This window comes from Coenobita brevimanus, chromosome 27 (assembly GCF_032717465.1).
Source record: "Coenobita brevimanus isolate Jiangsu-jjx chromosome 27, ASM3271746v2, whole genome shotgun sequence".
Taxonomy (NCBI): domain Eukaryota; kingdom Metazoa; phylum Arthropoda; class Malacostraca; order Decapoda; family Coenobitidae; genus Coenobita; species Coenobita brevimanus.
Genome location: NC_136980.1, coordinates 26,414,999 through 26,429,953, shown reverse-complemented (window position 1 = coordinate 26,429,953; position 14,955 = coordinate 26,414,999). Strand labels below are relative to the sequence as shown.

General features: G+C 40.2%; 1 protein-coding gene across 1 annotated transcript in view; it reads left to right on the top strand.

The window, feature by feature from the left end:
* Positions 1–744: 744 nt before the first annotated feature.
* Positions 745–14,955, top strand: part of LOC145394518 (sorbitol dehydrogenase-like) — a 28,592-nt gene continuing 14,381 nt past the window's right edge. Inside the window, exon 1 of the mRNA XM_080268359.1 lies at positions 745–799. Within this exon, the coding sequence (XP_080124485.1) occupies positions 745–799 (55 nt within the window). The remainder of the gene's footprint in view (positions 800–14,955) is intronic.

The following is a 14,955-nucleotide window of genomic DNA, read 5'->3' as shown; positions in this document are numbered from 1 at the left end:
AGTTGGCAACGAGGGCCACTTCAAAAGGCTTGTTGGAGACAGCCAATGAGCAGTGCAGGACAAGAAGAAACGAGTTCTCATCCTCCTCCTCCTCCTCCTTCTTCTTCTTCTCTCCCCCCATGACGAGGGGCGAGAGGGGAGGAGCCAGTGCTCTGCAGTCTGCTCACTGACTTGGCCAACGCGACAACCAGACCCTTGCAAATGCCAAGTACTGGTAGGTGTCGATTCTCTGTGGACCGACAGAAGCAAGGAGTATTTTCCAAATTATATTATTTAGCTTAGATCACTCCAACGGGTTAAAGAAGGGCGTATTTAAACCCTCGGGATTGCTAATTCTCTGTCAAGCTGAATAATATAATCTGGAAACAGCGAATCAAGATATATATATATCTTAAAATAGGATGTGCGCCATAATGGTAACGATGTTAACGAAGATTGTATGTAATCCTTCCAATTTGGATTGTCTCTATAAACTCAGAGATATCGCTTGACTGTACAATTGTCTTCTTTAGGTTTACTGTACAGTAGTTGAAGCACCATTATTAATGCAAAAAGAATGAACCGATGGCTGCAAGCATACATAAAGCTGTTCTAGTTACAAGATGTATAACTAAAGAGCGCCATAACCAAGATTCCTCAATTTTGGGATGACTTGACAGACTGCATGTATAAGACTGGAGCTCATAAGCAGAGGGAAATACATTCTAAGGAAGACAATTATTTAAGAGTTTACCACCTGCCAAGATGAAGGACCGGGAGTACCCCTTAAATGATGCATTAGGACTAGAGAGAAAAAGAGGTAAGAATGGGTTCCTAGATGGGTGCTACCCACTCGCTGTAATTAGAGAGGGATGTATGGACAACTGCGAATAGTAGCGGCCAATGAAGCAGTAATAGACGGTGAAAAATGCAACACCGTGCCCAAGAGACAGAGGTTGATGGAAGTCAGTATGTAGGTGTGTTTGTGGGGTGGGGGGGGTTAATTGATGGGACAATAAACCATTCACTCCATCCCGTTTAGAAAAGTCATTTGTGTTGAGTCCCTCCCCCACCTTCCTCTTACCTCACACAGAGGGATGAATCCCTGGGAAACAAATTATGCACGGGAAATATTGTTGTCCTGCCATGATAAGTCCCGATATAATTTCTAAAAGATGAAGGATAGTGAGTGATGAATGACAGTTGTATCTCATTGAAAAGTCTGAGATATTCCTAAGGAAGATTTTAGCGGGCTTAGAGATAATGGAATTGAGTTTCTGATTCAATAAAAACAATAAGATGTCTTATATCCTAACTAGTAATAATGAACATGTTAGAAATCAGGTCCACCTTAGCCACATCCCATGTCTGTTGCAGTGACTGCTGTGATGGACGCTGAGGAAATGAGAAGGCTGGGCTTGGATTTACAAACTTTGGATAATTTTCGTCTCGTAACTGCGATTATTTCTAAAGGATGAGCAGGGAAGTGAGACTGTATAATTATATGTGTCTTATTCTTTGTGCTACAATAAACTGAACGTAGGTCTGTTGATCTTACACACAGTCATTGTAAAGCTTGGTCACTGAGAGCAACAAATTCCAGCTGGATCGCTTAGGTAAAGCTGCAGTATCTGGAACCAGTTCAAACATTTAGATGCGCCACCAGAGACCGGTGCTGTGGGGCAAGAAAGAGCCACCGCACTCAGTGGAATTGGTAATGATTTTTTTCCATCGCGACCCTAGTCTTGCCACAGAAATACATTCGGTGTTTTGGTTCCGTGTGCGTGTTGTCAGCTATACTGTGCACTTTAAAATAAGATAAAACTGCCAACATTAAACCGTCAATGCTCAGCTGCAGCAAGAGATTAACAAGACCAAAAATGTTGTCTCCCCATCTTGAACCTTAGTTGTAGGAAGAGATTATCACGACCGACACAGCTACCTCTTCATCCAAAACCTTAGCTACAACAAGAGATTAGCAGGACTAAAACTCCTAGCTTTCCATCCTCAACGCTCAGGTACAGCAAAGAGACTAGGATAAAGATATGGGGTCAGTCACAAAAAGTATTATGGAATGGATCGGGAGCCGAAGTATTGCCTTTTCGTTTCAACAGGGTGCGGAATTTAAGCTGAAATAAGAAAAAAAAAAAATCCCCGTAAAGTTGCACAAACTGTTATTCATGATATTTTGCCAAACATTCTTACAGCCAAACATTTGGTGATTAAATTTTGCCGCATACTTCCCATTAAGAATTGACGACTAATGTATGGTGTTCATATACATCACCAGCAAATGGATGCACAATTTTATCAATCAGAGTTTGAAATATAAAGCATAGATTTTAAGAATACTTCTTGGAGAATGAAATAAAGTATGGACCACGAATGAGTATGACGATATAATCTTGGAGGTACCAGTGAAAGACTGGCCTAAACAGGGGATATAATAAATGTAAAATGACGATTTAATAATGTCCAAACACTCAGTATGACTATCAATGAGAAATGAAATTTTCAGACACTACTGTTATGGGTAAACACATGTTCAATGTGTTATCTTAATATGGGAAGCTATTCAGCAAAAGAAAACATGGTCAAAGAAACAGAGAAAGCGTCTGGAAGAATTATTGCATGTTGATGATAGTAAGCCTGATCTTCCTTTCTGGAAAGAATCTGAATTAACACAGCGAGTTCAGTGCGATAGTCGAAATACAACAGAAAGTATTAAGTGGACCACTACCTATGGAAAATGTCTTTAGCTCATCTCGTTTGTAAATGAGAGCTAGGAATTGGGATCCGGATATTAACGAGAGTTCATTTGTCGTCTTCTGGGAGTATGTTTGGGTGGCTTCCCTATCGGTTATTCTTGTGTGTATATATGATTACCTTCTATGGGTAAAATACTGCCCGACCATGGTGGGTTACAACCCAACACTTATTCCTTCTAAAATTAGCATCCTCGTCGCCTTCTCTCTCAACTGTAACCTCTCTCCTCGCACGCATTACTTTTTAGGTGCTCTCCTTGTTAGCTAAACTGAATGCAGTAAGATGTTGGGGCTGAGAACTGCTTCGCTGTTGACTTGAACAGAAAACGGAGTAACTCTACACTACAGTAGGCAGAATATTTACATCATGCGTGGGAAAATCTACACTGAAGAAAAAAAGGTACTATTGGTTGCAGAGTATACTTTTTCCTCTTCGTGTTTATAGTTTACAGGCTTCTTGTAAAATTATCTGAACTGCTAAAAATAAATGTGATTAAAAACATGTAGCACAGCTGGATTACACAGTTATAAATGAATACTTGACATTAAAGGCATTATCACTGTAGTTGCAATAATGCAGATGCTTTATAGGGAACTTACTGTAGGACTCTAATCTTAACAGCCTTGACAGTAAATAAAAGGCTGGATGTGAAGAAGACCAGGGGCAGATCCAGCTATAATGAGCGTGAATTTATATCACCAAAAAATAAGTCTAACCATCAAGGATAAGCAAAGAAAAGAACTAAATGGCAAACTTGTTTTTAGTTTATTACCTTTCCGTATTGTTGGTTGTCTTCGCTCTATGTACTACCATATATATATATATATATATATATATATATATATATATATATATATATATATATATATATATATATATATATTGGCAGCCTGAATAAAGTACTACCAGAGTCCAAAATGAGGAAGTAATACACTGTCGACCCATCTGTTTCCGCCATGGAAGACTTATGTATCGAGTCTAGAAGGGATTTTTTATAAAGGCACTGCAGTCTTGGAGTCATGACAAGAGACCAGTAAGCTAAGTAAATCCTCACTTCCGTCAGTACAAAAATGCTTGCCACATTGGAACCTCTGATAACATTAACACCTTCACTACGGTAACGCCTTTTTCATTATACTATCCTTGCTACCAAGAGACGATTATTCCATTGAAGACTGTTGGAAATATTGTGCACTGATGAAGATAGATAGACAGATAAACAGATAGATACATAAATATACATATAGATAATTATATACTGTACAGTTTCCATTCATTAACACGGGGCTCTCGTAAGCTGATGATATCTTCTGCAAGCAGTAGCGATGAACTGAAAACGTTCGTGATATGACGTGGTGATGCTTTAGTCATACAGGTCGAGTTCTCAGTATCACTTGGCCAAGTAAGATGCAATGGCCAGGGGGAAAATAGCGGGGTTCGGCGATCATTGTACTTTACTGCCCATTACTTCGCACTATCACAATGTTTACGTCGTAGTTTATGCTTAGTATTGACAAGAGTATGACCACAGAAGCCAACATTTTAGTCTCTTCTCTCTCTCTCTCTCTCTCTCTCTCTCTCTCTGTATGCATGTATGTATGTATCTGCCTATACAACTTCAGTCCTCCACATCTCGTAAGCTGATGGTATTTTCTGCAAGCAGTAGCGATGAACTGAAACCGTTCGCGATATGACGTGGTGATGTTTTAGTCATACTGGTCGAGTTCTCAGTATCACTTTGGCCAGGTGAAGCCTATGCCCAGAGTCGGACACATTAAAAAAAAAAAAAAAAAAGTAAGATGCAATGGCCAGGGGTAAAATAGCGGGGTTCGGCCATCATTGTACTTTACTGCCCATTACTTCGCACTATCACAATGTTTACGTCGTAGTTTATGCTTAGTATTGACAAGAGTATTACCACAGAAGCCAGCATTCTAGGTTCTTCTCTCTCTCTCTCTCTCTCTCTCTCTCTCTCTCTGTATGCATATATGTATGTATCTGCCTAAACAACTTCAGTCCTCCACATCTGACTTCCTCAACAATAGTTACAGTAACATCATTGAATCACATCTTGAAATATATTGGAACAACATTTTCCCTCTACGCCACACAATTCTCCTTCCAATCCTGATAACTTTCCTTCAAAATCAGTCTTATTTCCTCCATATTCTTACATCTTTCAAAACTCTGATGCAGTTCTCGCTTATCTGACTTAATCGAAAAATCACTCCTTATTCCGGCAGATCGTAACATCATACCCAACATCACTTTTCATCCATTCCTAACATCACCTGTAAACCATATCTTCACCTCTATAACAGTTAAGTGTTCCATAAATGGCTATCAAAAATGACAGCCTTGCTCACAACATTGCACACACAGTTTTCATGTTACGGGTCTTAAGCACTATCGCTATTACACACACACACACACACACACACACACACACACACACACACACACACACACACACACACACACACACACACACACACACACACACACACACACACACACACACACACACACACACACACACACACACACACACACACACACACACACACACACACACACACACACACACACACACACACACACACACACACACACACACACACACACACACACACACACACACACACACACACACACACACACACACACACACACACACACACACACACACACACACACACACACACACACACACACACACACACACACACACACACACACACACACACACACACACACACACACACACACACACACACACAGGCAAGCGCGCAAAAGCGCTCGCCTCTCTTCATATTATCGCCTAAAAGTTATATAGCGATAAGCATTTTTCCTTCAATATCACTCACAAGTACTGCTCTTTAACCCTTCCCCTCCACAGATTAGCCTTAAGGCAGTGTGAGGCTGTCAGTGCGATAGTGTGAGTGTCAGCAGTCGTGATGGCAGCGTTAGGAAACACCACCACCACCACACCGTCATACACACTCACAGGCAGAATCGCTCTCGTCACAGGTAACATTGTATGCACTTTATGATAGCGGCAGCTTGACTTATTCTGTTAATAGAAGTGTTTGTAAACTTGTTTTGCTACTTTTCCAAAGTACTGGAGATGGTTGCCTTCATGTGGTGGCACTGATACAGGATACCCGGTCGGCTAAAGTGCCAGGTTATACAAACGCCCCTCAGCTACTTCTCTATCCCCCGAAAGTAGGATGGTACACTGTGTGAGAAGGACAACTTCAGCTTTTAGTCCACCAGGTTCACGTTACAGATGAACCTGGGACGACGAGGACTATACTACTACTGCTGCTGCTGCTGCTACCTCATAATAATTATTGTTAGTATGGAAGTCACCATAGTGATGGATAATGGAGGTGATATCTTACTCTACCATTTCAAAAAGTTTCCTAAACTACATAGGAAGGTCTGAAAGTAGCGATAACATAAGGGGAAAATCCGTTATCGGTGAGGACAGGGCAATTCTTCTGGCTCAGATTACAACAGATTTAAGCAGGATATATTAGTTTAACAAACACCTTACACTGGAAATGGACCGAAATTTTATAGTACGCTCTTCAGTACGAGAAATCGTCCCTTAAGTGAATAATATCGTCCGTCAGATGCAAGAAGTGTACAGAAAACGTCATATAATGAAAGGGTTAATGGCAGTGTATAAAACTTTGTTCATTTACACGGATATTTCTACAAGCAATATCAATATTTAAAGGGCATTAATAACATACAACATAATATTAATCCCTTCACTATGATGAGGTGTCAGTACATTTATTGTTGCTAACTCTAGATATTTTAATGCATTTAGGAAAGACCTTTTGACATGAAGGGATTAATTAGGTTTATTACATCCATATGGTTCGAAAGACTTCGCCTATGTAATTCGTTTAGAAAAAGCAATAATATACTGAGAAATTAGTAAAAAATATGTTAAGGAGCAACACGTAAAACAAATTGGTATGGAAGATGGGGCAGAGAGTGGTGTTGTCAAATCCAAAGCTAGAAATACCGCTAAACTTGTTTTCACAAACAGCTAGAACGACAGTAAATAATTTATATATCCAGCAAATCATTAGACGAGGGCTTATAATCACTGGTTTATCGCTGATATCTTGCAGGGGTGTCTTATAATACAGCTGGATTTCGGTAATACCTCCGGATCTAGAATAAAAACACTAAATTTGCAACAGTATTAGGGATTCTCTGTACCTGACGATAATACAAGCACTGATCTCTAACCTACTTGCCAGTCACCGTGATTGCTTATTATCACTACAATACAAAAACTGATCTCTAACCTACTTGCCAGTCACCGTGATGGCTTATTATCACTACAATACAAAAACTGATCTCTAACCTACTTGCCAGTCACCATGATGGCTTATTATCACTACAATACAAAAACTGATCACTAACCTACTTGCCAGTCACCGTGATGGCTTATTATCACAACAATACAAAAACTGATCTCTCACCTACTTGCCAGTCACCATGATGGCTTATTATCACTACAATACAAAAACTGATCTCTCACCTACATGCCAGTCACCATGATGGCTTATTACCACAATAATACAAACACTTATTTCTAACATGCTAGCCAGTCACCATGATGGCTTATTACCGCCGCTTGGCAACTGAGTCGACTGAGTGGCTTACCCTACGGCAGACAACTCAAGGACCCGTGTTCTCGACGGCTTAGGAAGCTCCCTAACACCTTTTCTTAAGCGATTTATTTGGTTTCTTACACCCTACTGTCTTCGTCTGTGGTATGTAAATCCTTGCAGTAACGTCTTATTCATCCATATTCAAAAAGAAATAACGAAAGGAAGAGGTATTTGGAAGCTTCCTTAGCCAACGAGAATACGAGCCAAGGTCAGTCGGCGAACAGATGATAAGACACAAGTCTCCTACTCCCCAGTGCATGACAACAAGTTGTTTGTAGTCTATTCTTGCTGTTGTCACACGATTTCATTCCACCTGGGAGAGCGCCCTAACACTGAAGGAGTTAATGAACGATATAGCAGACCCTCCGGATCGACAACTCTCTCTTAAGCTGAGTACAATTATGAGATAGCCACAGTATAACAACTTCCTTACTCTGATTGAAGGGCTAATGATGATGTCCGTTTGATATTTTATTCCAGCTACCGCCAGACGATTTAATATGGCTTAGGGTGAATAAAGGTGATGGATATTCAAACAATGTGCTGATCGTGTTCTCAGTTTTCCTGTAGCTGTTAACCTTTATTGTAAAAACTCTTTCAGATAATATTATTGCCCGCCTTTAGAAGGTGGAGCGATTATGTTTTAGCCTGCCTGTGTGTGTGTGTGTGTGTGTGTGTGTGTGTGTGTGTGTGTGTGTGTGTGTGTGTGTGTGTGTGTGTGTGTGTGTGTGTGTGTGTGTGTGTGTGTGTGTCTGTCTGTCTGTCTGTCTGTCTCTCTGTCTGTCTGTCTCTCTGTCTCTCTGTCTCTCTGTCTGTCTGTCTCTCTGTCTCTCTGTCTCTCTGTCTGTCTGTCTCTCTGTCTGTCTGTCTCTCTGTCTGTCTGTCTCTCTGTCTGTCTGTCTCTCTGTCTGTCTGTCTGTTCCCATTTTATCTCATGAGCGGCTTGAGCTATCAACATGAAACCTTCTGGGTATCAAGATATGGCCAAAATCTTGGACTTGACCAACAGCATATTCTGGCGGGCGATTAGCATTCGGCTTCCGAATAATTTCCTTCTATTTCATGATGAAAATACCAGCACAAGAAGTAAATAAATCCGATGAGAAAGTTGTTCACCATTTAATGTCTTTAATATTAGACCTCTGGGCTGGAATTTATTAAAACTCTTACGTCCTAAGGATGACTCGTAAATAGTTATGAGTGCCCCTAAACACAGGAGAAATCTCAAGAGCTATTTATAATAACACGAAAGCGCTGTGGCTTCTCACATCTCGGGGCCCAGTTAGGAATGCTGGGCAGCTGTCACAAGAGCATACGAGTTTCTCACAAGCGATAGAGGAGGCATGATGGCAGTCTGACAACAACTCTGAATTCGTTGCCCAGGACATTTTAGCCCTCGCAGAGACATTTGTGATGTGTAGAATGATGGTACCCACACACACACACACACACACACACACACACACACACACACACACACACACACACACACACACACACACACACACACACACACACACACACACACACACACACGCACACACACACACTTTCCAGGTGGTCTGCTATCTTGAGGCAAATGTGTTGAATTCCTTAATATCTTGTATTTCGTTTCCAGTACTCTTGGTGGGTACCTTATCTACTCTTTTGATCTCAGGTAAACCTGAATGTTGTCTGAACCACATAATTATTACTGAACAACCCAGGTTTTCCGCCATAACTGACTAGCTGCTGTATGGCACTTAAAGATGTTACTTTAGAATCTGGTAACCATTTCTATTGCTGGTTATATTTTCTTATCAAAATTTTGATGAAGCCAATAAAATTCATTGATGATTACTGGGCGCTGAATTAATAACTGAGATACAACAGGCAGTCGCGGTCATGACGGTATCAAACCGTCTAGTCCACGTCAGTACTTATCGCGTGATGATAACACTTTAGAGATAACTATGATTACCTGGCTCCAACACAGCAGTAACGGATGCATGTACTGCCCCAGGTGCTGAAGTAATAACTTCAGGACGGATATCTTAGGGTAATTTTGAATAACAATATTTAAGCACGAGTTTATCTTCAACTGTTATGGAGCTAATATTACTGAGTGCCTCGTGTGTGGAAAGTTTCTGTCATAATTTAACCACAGGCTTATAAGTGTATCTCCGTTACGGTTCACAATTGGACTCATGTTGGCATACCAATTTTTTTTTTTTTTTTTTTTTTCAATATCATCCCAGGAATCTTCTGAAGTTGGTACCTATGTTATGAGTCACCATGTCCGATACGAGTATGCATACATTCATACATAACAAACATACAGTCACTTGATCTGTCTATGCACTCATCTCTCTCTCTCTCTTTATATATATAGATATATATATATATATATATATATATATATATATATATATATATATATATATATATATATATATATATTCTTTCTCACGGTTGCCTCAATTACAATCTAATTCCTTTGTCAATGCAAAAAATACAATTAAAATTGGTAACTGGAACGCTAAATCATGACGGTAAAATCGATGAGTTAGTGAAGGTTTTTCAAAATTACGGACTTGATATTTGTGCTCTGACAGAAACTAGATTAACTGGAGTCGATAAGTTGGATTTGGAGGATGGTATACGTTTATTGATATCTGGTCGACAGGACGGAATGCATTATCAGGGAGTAGGATTGTTGCTGGGTTGTAAGGCAAATAAGGCTTTATGTGAGTGGGATCCTATAGATGAGCGATTGTTATACGCACAGTTTAAATCAAATCATGGCAACATCAGTCTGTTTGTGTGTTATGCACCTACTAATGATGCACTCGATGAAAGGAAAGACACATTTTATGAAAAGTTGCAAGAAGGAGTGGGAAGGGTACCTAGACATAATGTTTTGATCTGCGATGGAGACTTTAATGCAGTAATGGGCTGTTCAAATGAGGGATTTGAGGCATGTATGGGTAAGATGGGAGTTGGTAGTAGGATGAGTGAAAACGGAGTGAGGTTTGGAAGCTTCTGTCTAACAAAAGGTGGCTCAATCGGTAGAGAGTTGGCCTGCAGTCCTGACAGACCCGGGTTCAAATCCCGCTGAGGCAGGGAACAGTTTAAGGATTTGAATTTCATAAAATCAGACTTTACTGATCTACCAGAAGGCCCGCCGACATGTCGTAAAAATGCCCTCGCTAATACCAATACACCAGTCCTGTATGAGACAGCCCTAGCATGTATTCAATATGGACAGTGGGTGTTAGCGCCGAAGTGGTGACATGTAGAGGTGTGCGGTACGTAGGAGGACTACTGGGCCTTGAAAGCAGGCTGTGAAGCCTATGCCCAGAGTCGGTCACATAAAAAAAAAAAAAAAAAAAAAAAAAAAATGACAGTCATCGGGGGCACACTCTTTCAGCATTGCAATATACACAAGACAACTTGGGTGTCGCCGTGTGGAAAATATAAAAATCAGATTGATCACATCGCTATCAGTAGGAGGCATAGAAGTTCTCTGCTAGATGTTCATGTTAAACGGGGAGCGGATATTGGTAGTGACCATCAACTCAGCATTGCAAAAATAAGGTTTAAACTTAAAAATCAGAAGAAGGAAAAATCTGGTGTTGGAAGATACGATATTGTTAAGCTTAGAAGGGAAGGAGAAGAAAAGGAGGAATTCAGATTAGAATGCAGAAATAGGTTTTTGGTGTTGGAAACGTTGGAAGAGGGGGAGAGAAGTGTAGATGAGATGTGGGAGGATGTGAACAAAGTTTTGCATGAGACTGCTGAATGTACGATTGGAAGGAGACATAGCTTCAGGAGAAAGAAATGGATATCAGAGGAAACGTGGGATATGATAAAAAAGAGAGGTGAGGCTAAATTGAGGAGTGAGATGCAATGCGTTTATGAACAAGAGATTGAATTAGCAAGAGCTGCGTACTGGAGTTTGAATTCAGAAGTAAGAAGGTTAGTTAGGAGAGATAAAAGAAGATGTGTGGATGAAAAGGTTGCAGAGACTGAAATCTTAATAAACAAAAATGATGGACAGAGTCAAAGAATAGCATATGAATCGATTAGAGAACTGAGTGGTAATGCAGGTAAACGCAAGGAAATACCAGTTAGAGACAGGGAAGGAAATTTATTGACCAAAGATGGAGATATTAAAAATAGATGGAAAGAGCATTTTGAGACAGTTCTTAATAGACCAATACCACCAGAAGAGGATATACCGTCTGCTCAGGAAGATTTAAATATAGAAACAGGAGAGTTGAGGCTTGCAGAAGTGGAGAAAGCAGTAAAACAGTTAAAGAATAATAAGGCACCAGGGGAGGATGGTTTATTTCCGGAAATGTTTAAAGTGGAGGGGGATAGATTAATAATGATCTTGACCAAGCTATTCAATAAGATATGGGTGACGGGGTTACTACCATCAGTTTGGAAGAATGGTGTGATTGTTAAAGTTCCGAAGAAGGGAGACCTGAGTGAATGTGGTAATTGGAGGGGAATCTCTTTGTCATCGATAGCTTTGAAAGTTTTCAGTAGAGTGTTGTTAAATAGGTTGGAGCCAGTGGTTGAGGGTATTCTGAGGGATGAACAGGCTGGTTTTAGAAAGGGACGTGGTTGCAATGATCAGATCTTTATAGTTAGGCATTTGATGCAGCAAGTTAATGAAATGAGAGTACCGTTAAGTCTTTGTTTTGTTGATTTTGAAAAGGCTTTTGATAGTGTTTCGAGAGAGACTATGGGGAAGATCATGAGACATTATGGAATACCAGAGGAGTTTGTGAGGGTCATTATGAACATGCATGAGGACACATTTTGTAAAGTGATGGTTGATGGTTGTCTGAGTGATTCATTTGAAGTCAAGTCCGGAGTAATTCAAGGTGGTGTTCTATCGCCTTTACTATTTATATTGGTCATTGATTACATTATGAAACGCGTTGGAACAGAAACCGGTGCAGGTATACTTTGGGGAGAGAACAGGAAACTTTTGGATTTAGATTATGCAGATGATATAGTTTTGATTTGTGATGGGCCAGAAGAGATGCAGAGAGTGTTGGACTGTTTGGTGAGTGAAGGTCGCAAGGTGGGTTTGTTTTTTAAGTGTGGAAAAACTGAAATAATCAATATGAATATGGAAAATGCGCAGGAATGTGTAATTGAAGGTATGGTTGTAAAGCAAGTTGATAGGTTTAAATATTTAGGTACTTATTTAGCCAAGGATGGTTCTTTGAACTTTGAATTCGAGGAAAGGTTAAAGAAGGCTAATCAGGCAATGGGAATGCTTAAAAATATTTGAAATAATAACAATTTCTCTGTGCATACAAAAATCAAACTTTATAAGGTAATGGTTAGGAGTATCTTAATTTATGGACACGAGTCTTGGTACAGCACAGTGACTATGGAAAATAAATTCTTGGTGTTTGAAAATAAAGCACTTAGAAGAATATTAGGAGTTAAGTGGTGGGAAAGGATACCAAATAGTAGAATTAGAGAAATAACGGGAGTGCAGCCGATCGATGAATATGTTAGATTCTCACGATGGAAGTGGCTAGGACATGTGTATAGGAGACAGGGAATAGTACGAGGTACACCAGGGTGGGTGGCACTTGGTAGGAGAGGTAGAGGAAGGCCAAAAGAGACGTGGGTGAGGACAATGAGACGGGAAGCTGGAAATGAATGTTGGGGAGATCTTGAGGAGTTAGCACAAGATAGGATGTGGTGGTGTGAGTTCATTGAGGCCCTATGCATCCCCGAGGGTGCCACAGGAAATGATTGATTGATTGATTGATTCTTTCGTATTCATACTGATTATTTGAATCACCTGTTAATCTTAACAGCTTCTGAGCCCGACCCTCAGATTTACAAGTGACGACTCATCACCAGTGGCATCACCAGGGGTCAGATTTTGGGGGGCTGTAGCCCTGGTGTAGGTAGAAGGGGGGGGCGAGCGAAGCGAGCCTATGCAGCTGGGGGGTACGGGGTGGGGGCGCTGTAAGCCCCCCGGAAAATTTTCGGAAATTGAGCAGTTTTAGGGGCAGTTTTGAGGCCTAGCCTATAGATGACAGAGAGAGAGAGAGAGAGTTTTAGCCTACTTTCCCACTCTGTACGATTAGGACAATATATTTGCAACAATGAGAAACAGTCTAGGCCTAGCCAATTTAAAAATAAATCAATAAAAATAATCCTGGCTTAAGCTTCATAAAATGACTACTGAAATAGTTTGATATAGGGCTACTTACACATGTCTGAATGGGTTCAACTTTGGGGTTATCTGGGGTTGCTTCTGGCACCTCATTCCCAATAACAGCCACTTTTTCTTGGCACTCATCTGAGTCATCTTTGGAGGTGCGGGTGCGAAAGAATTTCCTTATGTTACCCTGTCCCTGAGGATTTTTAGATGACTTTTTCATCACTTGAGTGGCTGCTGGCTGATATCCGCAATTGTATTATTGTAGAATAGCCTATAAAAGGGAAATGACATTCAGTTCTGACAGTCGAGTGTCGACTGAACCAACTAAGTACTGCTGACTCTTTGTATAGAGTATAGGCTAGATCTCATATCTGTAAAAACCAAAAATGAACAGGTAAAGTGAGGTGGCTAGCAACAACACACCGGAACGTAGTAACGTCTATATAGCCACTGAAACCAATACATTCAAATAAAACCGAAAACAACACAGGATTTAGCCACAGTTCACAGACACTTCTCAATGTAAACAAACATTTGAATGAGTTCCGATACTCTGAACATTCGAATTTGTGAAGAATTGCATAGATCAGATATATATTTTAGACTGCATAATCCAATGTTAAAGCTCTGTGATTAATATATACCATATTATATATTGTAAATATATGATAATTCTGATAAATGTAATACAATCTTGCTGTGGGGGAAAAAATTAGAAAAATTTAGAATATACCCCCAGTAGTGTCGTAAATATTTAACTGGCTAATCACTTGCACTAAACAAGACAAAAATAGGCCTATAACACTACATAATTTGTCCGGATATATATGTCTTACTCCCAGGACTCACCTGGATCGTAATGACGTGTAGGTTGTGTTCCCTAATAAGCAACTAAACGATCTATTTAAGGATCCTCAAATAAAAGCTGGAAACCCTGGTGAAATATTATTCGCCCAGTCTTTCGCCACTAAGGGTCATTTAGTTACTTAGCTTAAGAGTAGCAATGGAGAGGCTTGTAGGTTGTTGCCATATGGTCGGAGTTGTTGAAGATGTTGCTTGTTGCTAGTGCTTGGCGGATTACTGGAGGTTACGGCCTGGACCAAATACGTACTTTTTACGTAAGCATTACTATTTACACTATTTATAAATTAAAGTGAATTGATAATGTTCATTCCCATCTAGGAGGAAGCACTGTCGTAAATTAATTAATCAGTCCAGTCTGTCCCAACCGAATTCTCTCTCAATACCACGAGAGTGGTTAGACTGCTTCCAAGCGTGACTAAGGCATGACTGGGACTGCCTCTGACTCGGCTCGAGATCATCTGA